The sequence below is a fragment of the Zosterops lateralis genome (genome assembly GCF_965231275.1).
Source record: "Zosterops lateralis genome assembly, chromosome: 4".
In the NCBI taxonomy this organism is placed as follows: Eukaryota; Metazoa; Chordata; class Aves; order Passeriformes; family Zosteropidae; genus Zosterops; species Zosterops lateralis.
The window spans coordinates 34,788,868-34,808,395 of record NC_139765.1 but is presented as its reverse complement, the minus strand read 5'-3'; the positions used below and the strand labels follow the sequence as shown (position 1 = coordinate 34,808,395).

At 34.1% G+C, this 19,528-nt stretch overlaps 1 protein-coding gene across 8 annotated transcripts in view; it reads left to right on the top strand.

Annotated features, from left to right (window-relative positions):
* PTPRQ (protein tyrosine phosphatase receptor type Q) overlaps positions 1-19,528 on the top strand; it is a 124,611-nt gene that overhangs the window by 10,003 nt on the left and 95,080 nt on the right. For 7 of the 8 annotated variants that reach the window (XM_083859427.1, XM_083859429.1, XM_083859426.1 and 4 more), the window contains 14 exons: positions 382-651; positions 1,768-2,028; positions 3,578-3,708; positions 3,887-4,016; positions 5,349-5,499; positions 5,975-6,081; positions 6,569-6,666; positions 9,444-9,606; positions 11,234-11,494; positions 13,228-13,388; positions 14,349-14,460; positions 15,176-15,402; positions 17,279-17,348; positions 18,342-18,541. In XM_083859427.1, coding sequence (XP_083715553.1) covers positions 382-651; positions 1,768-2,028; positions 3,578-3,708; positions 3,887-4,016; positions 5,349-5,499; positions 5,975-6,081; positions 6,569-6,666; positions 9,444-9,606; positions 11,234-11,494; positions 13,228-13,388; positions 14,349-14,460; positions 15,176-15,402; positions 17,279-17,348; positions 18,342-18,541 — 2,342 coding nt within the window. Of the gene's footprint in view, positions 1-381; positions 652-1,767; positions 2,029-3,577; positions 3,709-3,886; positions 4,017-5,348; positions 5,500-5,974; positions 6,082-6,568; positions 6,667-9,443; positions 9,607-10,367; positions 10,462-11,233; positions 11,495-13,227; positions 13,389-14,348; positions 14,461-15,175; positions 15,403-17,278; positions 17,349-18,341; positions 18,542-19,528 lie in introns of those variants that run through there. The other variant, XM_083859432.1, reaches the window with a different exon arrangement.

Below are 19,528 nucleotides of genomic sequence, written 5' to 3'. Positions count from 1 at the left end.
GAATGAAAGAAGTGATATCCTGCTTGATAAATTCTGATTTACAGTTTGTATCTCTAATTTTAGCAAAGGTAAAACATTACCATTATTTCTCAATTTTTTAGGGCAGACTGTGTTAGCTTTTTACTCCATATATATCCAGTGGAATTGAATATGTTTGTAAAATGAGTTCTTATTTGTTATGAGAAAACAGAAAATAAAATCTGCCTGTAACAGGTAGTTTCCATGCAAATTATTTTAAGAAATAATCAAATGAATCAGTAGGTATAAAATTGTGACATTTTAGAAGAAAAAACAAACTGAGAGACATTATTGGAAAGTGATTGTAAAGTGATAGTAAGTTTGATGTATGGTTTTATACTGACATCTTTTTCTTTGATCAAGCTGTCAGTCCACCTACAGCTGTTTATATTCACCCCGAGGATGTAGAAGAAGAGAGTGTAATCCTTCACTGGAAGCTGCCACAAGAGTGTCAGGAATCCTACATTGAAGTGAAACCTAACGCCGGCATAGGTGAAACGAAAAAGTTTTTATTAAGCAATAAAGAAGAATTAAAGGTTGATGACCTAACTCCTGGAATGGCTTATGAAATAGCAGTGGCCAGTGTGAAAAATGGAACTATGAGCGAACTGAAGACCATTCAATGCACTTTAAGTAAGACATTATTTATGGTGGAAACTACAGACAATAATACACACTTCAGTCTCACTCTTGTTGCTATCACCTAATGAATTTTGTCAATCAAGACAATTTGCTAAATAGCCGAGGATCAAAAGTTAAATGTGAAATATAGAAATCCAACCCTAATTGTTAATAGCAAATTTAACAATTTTTGTGAAGAACAGTGCAGCCTTGGAAAACGTATTGGTACTAGTAAGAACTGTGATGGGGACAATAGCTGGAAATCCTGTTCCCACTGGCAGAAGAAGCTGGGTGAATCGTTGATTTGCATTGAAATAGGAAAATAATGGAATGGTTGAAGCAGATTATTGATTTTTGGAGATACATTGTTGTTCTGAGAACTGTGAGAAAGAATTGCCTTACCATTAGTGAGAGGCTGCTAGGAAAGAATTAAATGTTATAATAGCTGAAAATAAAAGCTTTGCATTGTTTGTCGAAGTGTATTTCCCATCTTTCCCTTATTGGAGGCTCTTAGTTTACCAAAATGTTGAAATGCTTTTGGTGCAGTATAAATTTTTTGCTTATGTGTAAGGAGTGGGCAGGATTCACTCATACATGTAGTACATAAAGGCTGCAGCTGTCAGCTTATAGATTCATGAAATGCTGCGTTGTCATTTCCTTGTAAATGATTTGAGTATTCTAGAGGGTAACAGTCTTAAGTCTTTTCCAGAATTTTTTACATGGGATTAGATTTAATACCTCTTTCACAACACAGATGACAAAATTCTAGGTATGATATTTCACAGCTGTCAGAGCCTACTGTAAGGGAGGCAAACTAAACACATCACTGTTGTATCCATCAAATGCATCTCATTCTCCATGGTTATCTCCCTGTCCACATCTACATTTCTGTATAGTTTTCCAGTTACCCTGTTTATCTTCTAGGTGCAGTTGTGGTTGAGAAGGAAATTCCAGTAATAAATAGTCAAAAGTTCAGATTTATTTTTTCTGAACAACGACATGCTATGGTAGCTGTTAATTTGCACTCGGCAAGAGTATTTCTTAGGGCAGTTGCTTCAGATGCATTATGTGGTTTTCACTTAATTTATTTTCAATTGGTTTAACATGTGGCAATTTTTTTTCTTCTAGAGCCCAAGCCTGTTCAGATTGTAGTTCCTTATGTGCTCTACAGCAATGCTGTGGTGCTATTTGTTGGCATGCCTGATATTGGAGTATTTGATGGCATATATGTTACAAGCAAAGAAGGACCCAATGCAACTTTCCTTTTAAAAAGTGATGGGAAAATAACAATTGAAAACCTTACTGCAGGAAGAGAATATGATTTCCGTGTGTCCACAAAAAGTGGAAAAATGTTGAGCTCCTTTTACCATATAAATGGTGTAAAAACATGTGAGTATTTGAAGTTCTTATAAAATTGTACAACATAAAATCTTGATTCCTGAAACTTTTTAACTTTACTTTTATTTCAATGGAATAGAAAAGACATGCTATTCAAAAATAATCTTGATATATTTATGTAAGCAATTTGCGGTTGTACTAACATTGGGTGATTTTTAAACAAGACTATAGGAATCCATTATAATTTCTAAACTTGCTAAATTGTGTTTTTTATATTGTGTATAAAATGTCTAGCAAGCATTTCAGGAATTTAGGCTGTATTAAATTATTGTCCTTGTGGGAGACAAGACACATTTTGACCACTTATTTTAAACAAGTAGATGAATGTCAATGAAGTTACTCCTGTGCCTTGAAATTATTAAGTTTATTCCTCCTAGTGCATCTTTAATCAAATAATAAAAGTGTTCAGGTACTCCAAGGTAATAAATTAATTCACAAAGAGGTTAAAATAATTGTAGTGGACCGGACAACTTTTAACAAGGCCTTTGAAAGCAGAATTTTAATAGAAACTTAAAAAATGTTTAAAAATGTCTGCTGAAAGTCTGTGGTTTTACTTTCCTATTTTTTATTGTATTTATACTTCCGTAAGCTTTTTTTTTTTTTTCCATTTTATCATTTTCCTTTGAAATTCTTTTCCTTCTCTGTTTCTTTCAGGGTAGAAATATTGTAAAAACAAAAGTTAAAGATAGGATCTAAAGAAATAAGGAAGAAAGAAGAAGAGAATGAGGGCAAAGCAGAAAAAATTGTCCCCTTGAAGGAAAGTCTTGAAAGCTGATATTTCTTACAATATAATTTTAATGAAAATTTGGAGTTTAATCAATCTTCTGAGAGCATTTCCTAAATCAAGTGGGAAACTGCCTCACAAAACCTAGTCTTGTTCTGACTCTTCTGGAGCCTCAAAAATTTGAAAGAAATAGAAATCCTGATACCTCACATGTATACAGGTTTTCCTTAGAAAAAGTGTAAATTTTGATACATTCCAGACAGAAATGGCTGTGATGGGGGTGAAAGAGATGAAGAGAAGACTGTAAATTCTCCTCTTAATGTGATCTGAATTGTACCTAACAAGACTATACTAGTAAGGGTTAAAGTATATTTGTCTAGCCTGATCTACCCAGTTTTGCTAAGCCTTTATTACCTTTATTTAGGTACATTCTGACCACTGTGGTGGTGCTATTGGAGGGATTAGTTTCATCCTAGAGAACTTTCCCACCCAGGAGTGCCAGCTCTGTCCTCAGAGAGCAATGTAATTTCAACCTCATGTAATTTCAACCACATGTAATTTCAAACTCAAGTAATTTTAAGAAAAAATGCAAGTAATTTTTCTTAAGTAGTGTCTTTATTCTATCTTTTTTCTTTTTCTATTTTTTCCTTCTCTATTTTGGAATTGCTGTGTGTCTGCACACCTGAAATCAGATTTTGCCCTCTGTTACTCTGTTAGTGATTATCTTCACTTTTATGTATCCCCAGGAGATATGAAAAGTGTTAGACTGAACAATGCCTGGGATTGAACAGAGATGTGTTTTATGTCCACCTGCAGGTCTGGCAGCCCCCCTGAATGTACGAGAGGGTGATGTCACTGACACTTCCATACAGGTCACTTGGGACCGCGCTGGTGGCGATTTTGAGCAGTACGAGGTTACCTGTACTAATTGTGCGAGTGCTTTCAAGGTATGATGTGTAGAGCACCACCTCTGGATACACACTGCTGCTGTTTTTCAGTCCTCTATTATGTAGTCAGAGGCTGAATGAAAAGCTTTATTCCCCATTAAAATAGTTGGATGCGTGGTTTACATTCAATAAACGAGTTTTGTAAGCAGTTCTGTGAAAGCTGTATTTGGTTTTCTAGGTCCAGAAGGTCAAGCAAGAAACAGCAATGTTTTCCAACCTTAGTCCTGGTAAGCTGTACAGTTTTTCAATTAGGACAGAGAAGGAAGGTTTCAGAGACAGTATTTTTGTGACAATAGAAATAGAGACAGGTAAGACCACAATGTTGTCAAATTCAGTGTTTGTTTTACTCCATCCATATCTCTTGCTTTCTTCTTAAATTTTATTTTTTCTCAAACTAAAAAGAGTAATTCAACTATCTTTGTAATTTTCTTCTTTTTCTTTAACTGCAAGGGACCATTAAGAATATCAATATGGCTCCTGTGTACAATGAGATACCAAGATTAATTTAATGTTGATTAAAGAAGTTCTACAGTCCAGTAACTGATACTTGCATAGTGTCTGGCTATCAATATTAGAGAAAACAATTATTTTTTTCTCATACTTCTCTTTAATGCTTTAATTTTTCTCTTCATTTATGACTTTGAACATACTTACATGACCAGAATTAAATTAATTTTATTGTGTTTTCTCATTGGCCTCCCCTTACATCACGAGTAATTTTGGGCTTTACTACATTTAGTTTTACTTTGGGTTAGGACATTTGATTCTCAAGTAGTGTAGTTTTCCTCTGCTCTAGTACTTCTAGCTGGTTGACATAGCCTCTCAGGCTATTAGATCTGGCATGTTATAGTTTCCTCTAAAGGCCACTAATGTGAAAAAATCAAGCATAGTACATGTGATTGAAAAGGTTCAGCATATGATATCAAAGATATGTAATGTTTTGCATTTAAGGAACTACTGGCTTAAAACTGACAGAGGAACAATGTAAAATCATTTGTGAGAGAGCAAATACATAAAGTAGAAAAGAAGCAAAAGCAGATGGTTGTTTATTAATTTATAGATAAATTGCAGAACTTCTTGCCACAAGGTATTTTGTCTGATGATTGTGATCAGAGGTTCAAGTGGACATTCATAAAAGAAAAATCTGCTGAGATTTATTACATAGAAATAAAAATCACCTTTCGTTCATTAAATCCTTGGGCTGCAAACTGCAGTCTGGGGGACTACTGAAAGGAATTATCACTCTATGCAATTTTTGGTTTTTTCTGCAGATATTTCCTTTTGGGCACTGTTGAATAAAAGATAATGTGCTAGTCAGGACTTAGGTGTCTGCATAGTATGTTACCACTTATACTGACATTTCTTTTCTTGAGAAATTGTCCATTTTTGAGGAAATCCACATCAGTGATGTCAAAACTGCGCTAAGCAGCATTACAGAGCTTGGCTCTGGATTTCCTGGATAACAAAAATCACTGTACATGTTTCTGCAATGGTAGTAGTCTGTATGTCGTTGAGATAGGGAAAAACATGACATCATTGGTGTGGAGTTTTTATTCATTCTGATGATGAGAGTTCTGTCATAAAGAAAAATGTTTAAAATATATTTTTGAATCAATGCATTTTGTTTTGTTGCCACACAGTACCAAGTGCAGTCAAATATCTGAACGGTAGCAGAGATTCTGAATCAATAACTGTTACCTGGCCACCAGCCCAAAGTGTGTTTGATGGATATGTTCTTTCAATAAACAGTAAGGTCTTCAATGAGAAGAAAATGCTACCTTCTGGTGTGAGGTATGATGATTAAATTTTAAAAATAACTGACATGAACTCAAAGCAGCTGTTTCCCTGGATGTTTAAAATAAGTAGCCTGTGCTGTTATGTTTGTGTTATATGTATTTGATGGTTTAGTTGCCCATGTACTTTAAGAAATTTGTTAATCAAATTGCAGTTCTCATATGATGTGTTTATGCAAAGAAAAGCAAACAAAATACTGCATTCAGGTGAGCACCAGTAGAACCTGTGTGCCACTCTGGATATTTAAATCAATACTTTAAAACTTTTTAGTACTGGAACTTGCTGTGAACCACAGTGTAATGAACCCTATTTAAGATTTTATAGTACTATAATATTTTTTGACTCACAAGATATCAACATGTATACACATCATGTGTAAATAATATCCATAAAACTATAAAGTTTAACATATGAACATACATGCTCTTTTTAGAATTGCAAAGGACATAATCTCTTCTTTAAATCTTTGTAGAACGCACAAATTTGAGCATCTTCTGCCAGGCACTGAATTCCTGATCAATATTGTGACAACCAACGGATTAAAAAGAAGTCGCCCTACTGTCCTCAAGCTCAGCACCTGTAGGTTCAGTTTATTAAATTTTCAGACTTTTCATGGTTACAGATAATTAAGATTTTTATATTTTAAGGTGTTTTCTAAGAAAAGCTGTTCCTTATTAAATCCATGCCTCTTGACAGTGACTGAATGAATGCTTTTAAGATTTTCTTTTAAATCTAAACATCTTTGAAAGTGGCTAAGCATATAAAAGCTTTTTAAATGTTTTTAAAAGTTTCCTCTGCATTAAATGGGATTTTACAATTAAGTGAATCAACAGTAGTGTTAGGATGATAAAAATTTTCCATAAATGTTGACAGACGTTGACTTTATTTCTGATTCTGTTTCTAATGCTAGAGATTATTTTCATTTATTTGGAATTCTTTTTAAGTACAAAATGAAATTTCTTTCTAGATGGAACTATGAAATAATGAATTAAAGCTATGCATTCTGTAGGTGTCAATTTCCTTGAAATAAATATAGATTATTTTAAATTTAATTTTACATCCTCAGATCCTGATCCGCCATCAGATATACAAGTGTTTGGACAAGAAGAAAATACAGTCTATTTTTCTTGGAAACTACCAAGAGGAGAATTTGATATGTTTCAAGTGAGATGGGAATGAGAAGAAGTGGATGCATTTTTTTTTTTTTTTGTAATTTCTCAATTAAATTATTATTCTGTATGTGCTGCAACCCAGTAATAAATATTTATTTTTATAACTCATGTAGGTATTGGAAGGAATAATGCTATTGTAAAAGGCCAGCTAAATATGTACTTCCTATTACATAAAAGTGTTAAAATTTATTTAAAAATTATACTTTTAAAATTAATTTTTCAACTAGTATGAAACAAGAAAGATCACAGGTCAAGGGTTGAATATGACTGCAATATGACATTTTTTCTTAGCTTTTCTAATTTGAAATGCAAATTAATTTAACTGAAGTGAAAAATAAAAAGCACCTTCCTTAAGGAAGAATGTAAATGTTTTGTTTAGAAAATTACAGAATAACTGTGTGGCTTTTTTTTTAAATATAGCAATTTATTAGACTAAACAGCAAACCTCAGATACTGCTCTTCTGGCCTTGGGCAGTAATCAGTTTAGGGATTTCCTGAGTGAAATTGGATATACATAAAGAAAAACAGGGGCTATTCCTGTTTTCCTTTTCATTATTTTTACTTCACAATTTTGTTATGCCCTGTTTAAAAAAGGTACACTTCTTTATTTAAACCTGTTATTCTTTAGGTTCTTGATGCATTAGAAATAGCTAGTACTTCCCTGTTCAGCATACCCATATATTTTGTGATTTTATAAACTTCATTTTTTTCAATTTCTCATCATTAATTATTTCAGTTCTCTGTCAAGAATGACCCACAATATTATTTAAGTAGCATGGATCATATTTTACTATGACATGCAACCAGTCTCTCTTATGTATCCTGGTTTTTCCAGCCTGTCATGTAGCCACAAAAATGTATCAAAATGTGGTCAACAAAACTTAGTATACCGCTGTTTTAACATGTCACTTGAATCAATATGTATTTCTAGGTGAAATCTTTCACAATTAACTTACTTGAATGGGATATTCTTTGGTACATGTACAAAATTGGTATCATGAGACAAAGTACTTTGTTTCAATGATCTACATGGTTTTTACCCCAATATTACAGTGCCCAATTCTTTTCCTTCTGCTCTTCCATGGTTTCAATTATATCCTTACCTAAATTTTGAAATTTGAGTATCCTTAGGAAAATTCCTTGACATTTCTTCTCTCTCCATTATTGTAAAGCCGCATTGATCTCAATGGATATGAGCAGTCGTTAACGTCTCACGCTATTCACTGGTGCAACCTGGAGCATATTTACAAATTTTAAAATTAAATTTAATTATCCTGTTCATATTTTGAACCTGTTCAGATACACTTTTGAATATGATAATGCTATTTTGCCACCCTGTGGAAAATATTTGTCATCTGTAATACTGATCTTTATGCCACAGTATTGTTCAGCATCTCATAGAGCAAGCAGCCACATTAGACAGTGCTTTGTCTGTATAAATGAGCTTATCCTTAAATCTTTAATGAGCAAGGCTTTCGTAGACTGCTTAGTAAGGTGCACATGCATAAAAGGGATCATTTTACTAATCATTTAAAATTAATCATCCCTGCTGACCAACTTTCTATGCAATATATTGTAGTTTGTAAAGCAAAGAGTGCACAAAAGGTACTTTCCTAACTTCTTTATACTAGATGTAAATCTTTAATCTATAGCTTTGCTTCTAGCATCTTGCAGTGCTGTAATTCTAATAAGGTGATGACAGTTTCCAAGATTTTGTTTGTATAAAGAGGCGCTGTGCTGGTAAAATAGACAGAGGGGAAAAGGGTCATTCCTCCCCAGATGAATAGCAGCTAAATCCCTCCCCTGATGAATAGCAGCCAATGCCAGTGCTTTCAGGTCACTGCCATGAGTATAACATCCCCCTTCTGCTGGAGGAAATGACCAGGGGCGGGAGAGGACGCACTGCAGGCAGCTGCAACCCTACTTGGTCTCAGTATTAAGAGGCCTGACTGAGAAATGTGTGTTGTTTATTGGAGGTGCTGGCCCAGTGCCCTCCTCTGCAGGGCAGGCACAGCCTGCATCTTGCCTCTTACTACTGCAGATAGGAATCAGTCCCAGAAAAGGGACACTTTTCTATATCCTCAGAAAGAAGTGGTGCAGGAAATTGTCACCATAAAATTGTCTGGAAGGTCAGAAGGAATCCTCATAGCCTCTGTTAAGTCCCTGTTAAGTCCCTCTGTTAAGTCCCCATAAGTTAAGTCTTGATATCTCCAGCCCTTTTATTCTCTGTGGTGCCTCTTAACAGATGAATTTTCAAAGTATAACAGTGAGCAGAGTGACTGATTCCTTGGGAGTCTTTTCAGAATCTCAGCTCTGAACAATGTGTGGGTGGATTTTTTGGTGGAATAGTTTTAACTGTGGCGTTTTTTCTTTGTTTTGCTATGTTTTACTTTTTTGTTTTGATTTGAGTTTTTTTGGCCAGAAAGGTACAGAGTTACTTAATTGTACAGTTCATCAGCATAGCTGTGAGACTGAACAGTCTGAGTACACTTTATTATCCTTCAAGAGCAAAAACCTGTAAGCCTCGATTTCACTTCTCTTCTTCCATCTACTTTTAGATATTAAACTCACTGCTTTCACTACCGGGGTATTAAGGAATGCTGGAGTTTCACATTGATAGAGCATAATATAAATCTCCTTGATTCTTTTTGTATTTAAAATGTGGAAAACATTCTAAATATTTTTATACTAACAGGTAGTATAAGATCTCTGAGCATTACTTTTATGAACTTACATAGTCTAATATAAGGAATTATTTTGCTTTGATAGCTTTCATATTGTCTGATGAATAATGAAAAGGTGCTTACCAGAACTATTTATGACACCAGAGCTGTAGTGAAAAATCTGACCCCTGGGACAGAATACATTTTTCACTTAAGGACAATTAAAGGCTCAGATTCCTCTGTGGCTGCGGAGAAAAAAGTTATCACAAGTAAGGAAATACCTTATAAATTGTCTTTTTGAAAACCAGTAAATATTCAGAGTCATTTAAATCATTGTTTGTAAGTAGCTCAAAAAGGTCACAGAGTTCAAAATGAAACTTCAACTTTGGGAGGAGAGTTGTGCTTCTTCTTGTCATAGTTGCTTAAATCGGAGCCTTGTACATAACTCACTGGATTTAGGTTTAGGAGTCTAGACATGCTGAAAATAGCACTTTGAAAAAAGCTTCCAGATCTAAAAAAATAAGATCTTGCCAGATCTTACCTAGAATTTTGTTTACAATTACCTTGTAATTTTGTTTACAATTATTTCTGTATCTCCTAAGTTCTTGCAGTCCCATGGTCTCAGATTGGAGCATTGCTCCTGTGCAAGGACACAAAATGTTTAAGACAGTAGAAGGAATTGTGCTTCAGAGAGCTTAACAAGGTCCAGAAACCAGTATCTTGCACTCATTTTCTGTCTCTGAGCAAACATGTATTTTCCAATGCTCCTGTGATGCAACATAAAATAGAGGGAAATTTATTTGCAGCATAAATTTGAAGATTTATATTGATTCTGGACTGCCAAAGCAGATAAAGAGTAGTTGGTTGTAATTAGAAAATTAATCAACTCCCAGGTTTGTACACATGCATGTCATAGATCTCCTCTCTTCTTTGATGGATATTCTATGGCTTGTTTGGACTATAACTCCTTAATAGTTAATAATCAGGGAGGCTCTGCACTTAGTTATTCAAAGATAAGTGAATCTCTGGAAAAAAAGAAAGATAGAAGTCCTGCAGATTCTTGTGAATGAAATGTGCAACAAAATATTCATTATCATGTTCCTGAAGATGCTTTATTTCCTCAGGTAAATATTTTCAAGAGAACTGTGGATGGGTCCTGAGTTTGCTCAGATTACAGAAAGTTTACTCTATAATTTTAATCGTAAACTCTTAGGATTTTTTTCATACTGAGTAATAGGCATATGTTAACTAGTATTTTTCATAAAACTTCAAGCAACATAAACCAACTATGTGGGAGATTCACATTTTAGGAGGAAGGGAAACATTTTTCTTTCCCAAGCAGCTGTGCTGCACAGATTAATAGGAGTGTAGGGAATTATCTGGATTTTAAGAATCTTGATATAATAAAAAATACTATTTAAAAAGTAAAAAAAAAAGTATAATCACAGTGACTGTGCTACTTACTGTGTCCCTAAGTGAGCAGATGAAGTTTTCTAAAGTTACGTGGCATCTAATATATTTTAGAAAACTTTAGAGTGACTAAACTCTTTACTTCTGCTTATGAAGTATTCCATTCTCATCCTGTTGTCCTTGTGAGTAATGTTATTGTTCTTAGGGAAGACCTGATAGAATTGAAATTTTCTTCCATAAATTTCATAATGCACACAGGAGGTACATCCCCAGGTTATATCTACTCTGTGCAACATAATGGCACTGTTTTCTGTATATCCATACAAAGATTTCTAAAATTTGTATCCATGTTTCATGATGTTTTGAAGTCTCGAAACATTCATTTAAGTAACAACCATTTATTTATAAAAGCTGTTATTTTCTTATGTTTTAAGTGCTAGGCATTATTTTTTTCTTTATTAATATCCTTATTCATTTTTATCGTAGAACCTTCTAGGATATGTGGTCTGACATTAAAAAAGGTGAATACTTCATCTGCAACTGTAATGTGGAATCCAACCAAGACTAACTTCACTTCTTATAAAGCATCTTTGTCAAACAACACCTTCATTAAAAAGTTCAGAATTCCAGGAACAATGACTGACTTCAGTGTTACAGACCTGACTGCTGGGGGCATTTATAATTTCACACTGAAAAGACTAAAAGGAAATATTGAAGGAGCTTCTTCTTTCCTTGAATTTGTAACAGGTCAGTGTGGTTTCCTGATTCTTCTGCCAGTGTATGGTAGCCGTCCCTAACAGTTCATGTTTATCTATGTACATCCAACTTTGTAGAATAACCCCGAAATTTCAAGAGATCTTATATGTAACAGTTTGTTGTCATTGTGGGCATGTATTACTTATACCCCATTCAACCTGCATGTAGTAATACCTGAAACAGAATTAAACATTAGTCAGAAACATGTCTTTAGCTGTGCTGCATTTCTTTTGTCCATTTTTAGTATTTCAGATCTTATCCTGCAAAGAGTTACACACAAGCTGAATTTTACCTTACAATTATTTCAGTAGGGTTTGGGTTTTGGGTTTTTTTTTGTACAGTGAGGGAAGTTAAATAGGTTTAGAAATGTTTGTAGAATTAAGGCTTTGAATTGTAAACTACACTCAGAAATTAATTATGGGTCTAGTCAAGAAGACCTCTATAAACATAAAATCCAACTTTAATGGAAGTTGAGATCCATGCAATTAATAAGACCAATACCAATGAGAGCAGTAGGACTCAAAACCTGTAAGAGAACCTATGCTCTCAGTTAAACTTGCGCCTCCACACATATTATTAATATATATTTTTGTTCTGTTAGTGTCAAAATAAAACCATGAGTTAAAAATCATATGTATGAGACAAATGCAGATGGAATATTAAATCTAAAGTTTATATTTGAATATGTTACTATTTCAGATTATTTGATGGCAGAACTGGAACAATCTGTTTGAAACAATTCTGCAACTTTGCATAGTCTGTGTAAAGAGTTCATCAAAGATATATAATCTTAGCAGATTTATAGCAAATAAGAAAGGAAAGGAAAACTTTCAGAGTTGAAGCTATGCATTTTTCAGACTGCACAGTATGATACGATTGTATAAACTACCAGAAGATTTAGTCTGAATTTGGAGGAACCATGTTAGAAAGGCAGACAGAGGACTGAGTGCAAAGGTGAATCTGAAATGAGACAAAGAGCATCACTGACTGGGCTTGCACTGAGAGGTGAGATTAGGGAAAGCTGATAGTTGTACATGAATTCCAAAGTGGAAAGAAAACAGATGAACATGGCTAGAGATTGTACAGGTGAACAAATTATACAGTCTTACATGTAGATAATATTTTAATGAACTACCGAAGAATTTAAAATTTGATTCATTATTAGGCTTAGAGTGAATAATAGACATATAAAGGTGGCTTTAACGGAAGAAGAAAATGAGATGTGATATGAGGAGGTGGAAATCTGGCTTTAATAAAAGGAGTAGACTACCCAAATTTTGGAATCTTAACTGACTAGAGTTCATGTAATTACTGAAATTCCAAATACATGAAATGTATGAAACAGTTACCAACCCTGTGGCTAGCAGCCAAACTATATCATGATTTTCAACTGTAGCAGTAATAACGTCAGCAGTAGCGCTAACTTTAAGGCTGAGGACAGCAAAAACCCCAGGACTGTGCAGAGATTTTGTTGTTAACTGAACACTGTGCAGAGACACTTGAGCTTGCTCAAGTGAACAAGCATCCCAGCACAGTTGGGAGGCCATCAACCAAATCCCAGAAGTAGTGTAGCAAGTGCAGGATCACATGCTGCCGTATCCAGACTAATCCTTTGTATAGCAAGTAAACTCTTCTTGGATGCTTTTCTATTCAGTTTCAACTACTAATATATTTTAAATTGAGTTATTTACATTAATGTCTTTTATTCCACAATTCTCTTTCAGAACCTGCAAAGCCAGAAGGTCTTAAATTCTTCAATGTTTCATCATATTTTTTTTCACTGTATTGGAGACTACCGTATGGACTTGTAGACAGATTTCATGTGGATCTTGTTCCTAATCAGGCTTCTGTTGTTATCCTAGATCTTGGACTTAGGGAGTATCAAGTAAGTGCTTTCATTACAGGACTAGCAGGGCTGGCTTTTCCTTATGCACTGTGCTGATGAGGAATTCATGCTTTCCTCTTTACTGTTTAATGCATATATGAATATGAAAGTATTTACGAAAAATTGGTGGGATGGGAAAAAATTTCAGCATCCACAGTTTGCTACCTAACAACAGGTAGTGAACTCACTCCTTTTTTAAAGTCTACTAGAAGGAGACAGACCGTCATCCAAGCGTTCATGAATAGTTTAACAAGGGAAGGGCAGAGCTATTGAGTAGTACAGACTCATTAATTGTGCACTTGCCAGGAAGATCTCTGCTTAAATCATTAATGCAGGCAACATTTCACTGCTAAGCCATCAAAAAGATATAGGAGCACTTTTTGATTCTGCTGTCTGGAACATATAATATTAACAGAAATAATGGTTGTTCTGGAAATCTTGCTTTTCTTTTTCATTGGAACTGCAAAGATACAGGTATTTTATATAATTTCTTGTTCAAAAAGTTAATAATTATGTTTAATGAAGAGGATGAGTTAGTTTAAAGGTCAAAAACTTGTTTTTCGGGTTGCTTTTTTGTTCTTTCTTTCAAAAAGGAGTTTTATAATGCTTCATATTTACTTTGATGATGATAATACAGAAAAACCTCTATAGATACATTGATAGGGGACTCTGGGATAAAATTAATAGTTAACTTTGTTGTTCTTAATATTGAATCTTATGAAGGGTAGTTGACAGCAAAATATTGTAGCTAACAAATATAAACAATTATTTTTAGTAATGAATTACTCAGAATTTTCTGTGAGGTTTTTGTGCTTTGTTTTTAAGGGCATTTTATGTTTTGTTGTTGTTGGTTTTTTTTTTTTTTTTTTTTTTTTTTTTTTTTTTTTTTTTTTTTGAGGGGAGGGGCTTAATTTTTGTGATTCTTTGTAAAAGGCTTAAATGTCCTATGTCCTATTTCAGGCTGATTTTTCTAATACTATTCCTGGAACAACATACAGTGTTACAGTTTCTGCAGTTTCTTCTTCCGTCTATAGTTCACCTGCAAGTAGAACAGTGACAACAAATGTGACAAGTGAGTTAAAAATGACTGATGAAATTTTGTTCATTTTTTAAACTGTGCTTTCTTATGTTTGTTATGTGCACAGTACTGTCCAAGAAATTATAATCAGTTTTGAACAATCATTAAAATTTTTCATCTTCTTTAACCATTTAAAAATACACTGAATCTGAAGTGTTCTATGAAAGCTTAAGAATTTATAAACTTTTGAAAAATTTGCTATTGTGTCATGTAATCATATCCAGACTCTGATTTATATCTATAGTATTACATAAAGAAATGTTCAGAGCTATTTCCAAAAAAATGTAGACAAAGCAGATGTGCTTTTTAAGAGAGTACACTTTAATTGAGTGCTAGAATACATCAGATGTCAAATTTGCATTAAGCTCTGTTTTTTAACAAAGATAGTGAGCAATATATTTTTTACATTCTTATAAAAGAATGTTTCTGGTGTTCCAAAATTATCTAATAATTTCTAACAGAACTCTAGCCAGGAAAAAAGCTTTTTATTCAGAAGTACATCAGTTTTCAGTAGATTTATGAGATTATGGTGGCAGATGAATCAGTTTCTCTATAGCATTTTTTGAATGTCTCCACTCTTATGAATCTTAGTTAATTTTTTTTTTGCTTGTATGTGTTGTGTGTGTTGTGTGTGTAAGTATGTGAATGTGCATATATATTTATAATTTTTAACCTTTTTTTTTTTTTTTTTTTTTTTTTTTTTTTTTAGATCCTGGGCCACCTGTGTTCCTTGCAGGTGAAAGAGTGGGTTCTGCTGGGATTCTGCTGTCATGGAACACACCACTCTATCCAAATGGGAGAATTCTCTCCTATATTGTTAAATATAAAGAAGTCTGCCCATGGATGCAAACAGCTTATACACAGGTCACAACAAAGCCAGATAGTTTGGAAGTTCTTCTCACCAGTCTTAACCCTGGAACAACTTATGAAATTATGGTAAAAGCTTTAGAAATGCCTCTCAGTATTTTGAATTCTGATTTTTTGTGAATTTTTGTGAGTTTATAGTAGATTCCTTTAGAGTTTTCTGAGGAACCAAGTTATTTAATGTTGCCATATACCTAAGTATATTAGTGAGATATCTGTTTACTTGAGTTTATATGAGTACTGTTTTTAAAATCCGCTTTAAAATGTTCCAGTCAAACTTGCACTGAAATGTACTATCTTCTACTGATATTCGTATTGACATATGACGTTATGTGGTAAAACATAAAAAGCAAAGGGTAGCATTTTTGGAAATGTCTAAATCCTACCTTATCTTCATTGAGATTCTATCTTTCAAATTACTGATGTGCTTTGCATATTACATGTAGATTACTAAATCATCTCAGCCATATCCAAAAAAGCATGTCTTCCATATATGGAACTTGTTTGCATTGAGATTAGGCACTCGTGATCCATCTCTGAACTCTTTGACTATAGATGACTTCAGGTGGACAGAAATTAACTGCTACTCTATTGGCAATATTTGTCAAGCAACTCTTTGTCTGCTTTAGTCTTTCATGAAAACCTTGTAGAGGTACCTCTTTTAAATACCAGGAATTAAATGAAACTATGTGTTGATTTGCTTCATTCCATTCAGTTGCCTTGAATCTGCACATATGTGGTAGGAGTTTCCATGTTTATCTTAATGCTAATTTTGTTTCTGTGGTCTTTCTACAATATGTATCTTGAGATGAGGTAACAAAAAAAATATTTGGGTGGGGACATAGCTTAAGATTTATACAGTGTAATTTAAATACTGTCAGATTTCCTGACTGCATGTCAAGTCCCTGAAGATCTCCAGTCAATTTCCTCAGCCATTGCAATTACCATAGAATTCATCAATGCCTAAAGATGTTTCAAGTCATTGTCCCCGTGAAGCAAAAGTAGGTAGGGTTGGCTGTAGTCATGAGGTGGGTGTGCTTGTGTTTGTGTGGCTTAGGAAGGAGCTAGCCAGTCACACAGGTTCTTTTTGGCATCCTAGATTAAGTCTTTGATGCTACCTTGTATTCCTTTACTGTGTTTGTCTGTTGTAGCTTTGTCCATTTGTTTAATTTTTACAGTCTTTGAAAAACATACAGTTTAGTGCCAAGAAATGATTAGAACAAGTTTACCTTTCTGGCCTGAGGCCATTTTTGCTCTTTGTTACCCTCTGTGTGCTGTCTGTCACTTCTACAGTGATCCACACTTAGTTTTTACCCCTTCCCACCCTGCATTCCCCACAGTCTGCACTGTCAGCTCCCTAAACCCCGTGGCCACACCTTTGTTGTCTGACACTACCAGCTTTAACCTTGCTGGAGAGCTTTTCACTCTGCTTCTTCTTTCCCACACCTCTCACAGACACTGCTGGAATTTTACGTATGTTTACCTTTTGTTTTCCGTTTTACTTATTTTCTAAATAAGAAGTTAAACTTTCTTCCTCCTTCTTTGTAACTACTGGATGCCATGGCCCATCACTGAGTTGAATTGTCACCACATCCTATATGGCAGAGCAAATGGCATTGTTGTTTTATTTATCTCCATAAATTCTAGCAAAGTCTTGATATATTGCTCTTCTGTGTGAAGACTCATTCATGATGGTGAGCACTGAAGCATCTCCATCATACAGTGCATCTCAGTTTCCTATGCTGTTACATACTTTTCCCTTTTATTTTTTTATATGTAAACATTGAGTATAGGTTATACAATACAATTATAAAGGGCATATTCATTTGTTTATTTATAGTTTAAAAGCTAAAAGCTGTATCTCAGTGTATCCTTGGGATTTTCATATTCCCTGAAACTGTATATTCTGTAGATTTTCTAATGTAGATTCTCTTTTTTTTTCCTGTAGGTTGCTGCTGAGAACAGTGCTGGTATTGGAGTGTTTAGTGATCCTTTCCTTTTTCAGACTGCAGAAAGTGGTAAACTTAATAAAGCTGTTAATTATTTTGATTAAAGCTGCTCTAATTTGTTCAAATAAATTTCCATGATAAATTTCATGCTTGAACAAATTCCAACGCATTTAGATCAAAATCCTTATTCTGTCACTCAGTGACAAAACTTTGTTTTATTCTATTTGCTAACAGCAGCACTTAGGGTGTGCCCATAGGGGTATTTGTTGTACACAAAGTCTGTTTTTCTTGGAGTTTTCTTATGCCAGTTTCTAGGTAGCCAGCTTCCAGAAAGCAAGGTCACAGCAGAGCAGAGATACCTATCAAGTGGATCCATCTGCTGTTGCCTGCAACAGTTCTAGGAGACAGATTTTGTTGTGGGATCATCTCTGCCATTGTCTGCCTACATCAATCTGTATTTGTTTAGTGATGGATTCTAAGAAGCTCAGAACAGAATATATTTTATTAAAATTTTATGTATTAGTTCTAAAGGTAAAAAGTCTGAAATGAAAATCTGAGTTGGTGGTTTTGAAGATTAAAAAATGTAGTGATTTTGCACAATCTGTACTAGTTGGTGTTTGTGATCTTGCTCGTGCTCCAGGAGCAGTTGTGCCTTGGCTGACAAGCTCCACTTGGGAACAAGTCTCAGTGGAATACAGAACTTGTCAAGGCAGTGACTGTCTATCTGTGTTTGGGCTGCTTTCTGTTTCTATGCAAACTACAGAGTGAGATATGATAATTAATGGCAGTAATCATCACTCTGCACAAATAATGCAATAAATAATGACCCAGTATAAGGAGGAGTAGTAAACTTGCCACATGGATAATTATATTTTTCACTCAAACCAGATTGAAAAATAGCTGGTTGTATATCAGCTACTTTACATGTGTTTGTGAATGATTTCTATGTGTTTGCTTCAGAATTTGGAAGCTAGAAATGGCATTAAAAGAAAAAGAATTTGCTATTTTTCAGTGCTGAGAAGAAAAGTTTATCTCAACACTTTTGTTTGTTTTGTTTTCAAGCTCCAGGCAAAGTAGTGAATCTCACAGTTGAAGCCTTAAATTCTTCAGCTGTAAATCTGATCTGGTTTCTCCCTCGGCAACCAAATGGAAAGATAACTAGTTTCAAGATTAGTGTGAAACATGCAAGAAGTGGAATTGTAGTGAAAGATGTCTTGGCTAAAGTAGAGGACCTTCTGTCTGCGAGGTTACCAGAATGTAATGTAAGTGCTATAAACCTTTTAAATTAGAAATAGACTCAACCCACAGAATATAGATTTACATTTAAAATTTGAGACATAAAAATGTAGAGGCTTGCTTTTCAGAAAAATTCCAAAAACCTTACAAGCTTAGTCCCAAGACAGGATAAAATGGACGAAGAAAAACCTTTCTGTTCAAAAAAGTTTAAATTAAATTCTTTGCTTGAAAAGTTCAGTTTAATCAAAGTAAAAATACTATGAAAAGTTAAGTTTGGCACCCTTTTAACAGAAAATCATGAAATAGAAAATTTCTGGGGTTTTCAGCTGTCAATTTTTTGTTTGTTTGTTTGGATTTTTGTTTTTCACACTATTCAATTAGAAAAAACCAAGAACTTACGAGTTTGGGTTTTTTTGTCAGTGCAGACATATAGTATTGCTAATGTCTTATTTTCTATGTAGTATGATAATGCTTTTTTGTATTTTAAAAGTATGCTTTATTCTATGTACCACATTTTAATATTTTTTAAATACTTCTCATATGAAAATAAAAACCAAACATGATTAACAGAGTGATTTTCAAAAATATGGTTGTAGTCTGAATTCTTCTTATAGTTGAATTCATACCTGTAACCATTGTATCCTTTTGCAATTTCTTGAAGAAAATTCTCTCTTCTAGTATTCTTTTCTCTTTTTCCTTCTTACTTTGAGCACAGCTTTGCAATTACTCAAATGTTAAAACATCAAGTAACCAAACTTTTTTTCCTTTTATCTTTTTACCCCCCCCAATTTCCTACACTTAGTGTTTTAGTAAAAAGTGAAGTTTTAAATGACATGAATTATCATAACTCTGGTTTCGGTTTTTATTTAGAAAATCATCTTAGGCATTGCAAAAGTCCCTGACACCAGGCTGATTTAATTCAGCACTGAGGAGGCAGGCTGTCACCTACTGAACCATAAGCATTGGTCACCACAATGCCTACCAGTTTTTCAGGGTTATCTCCTGACATGATG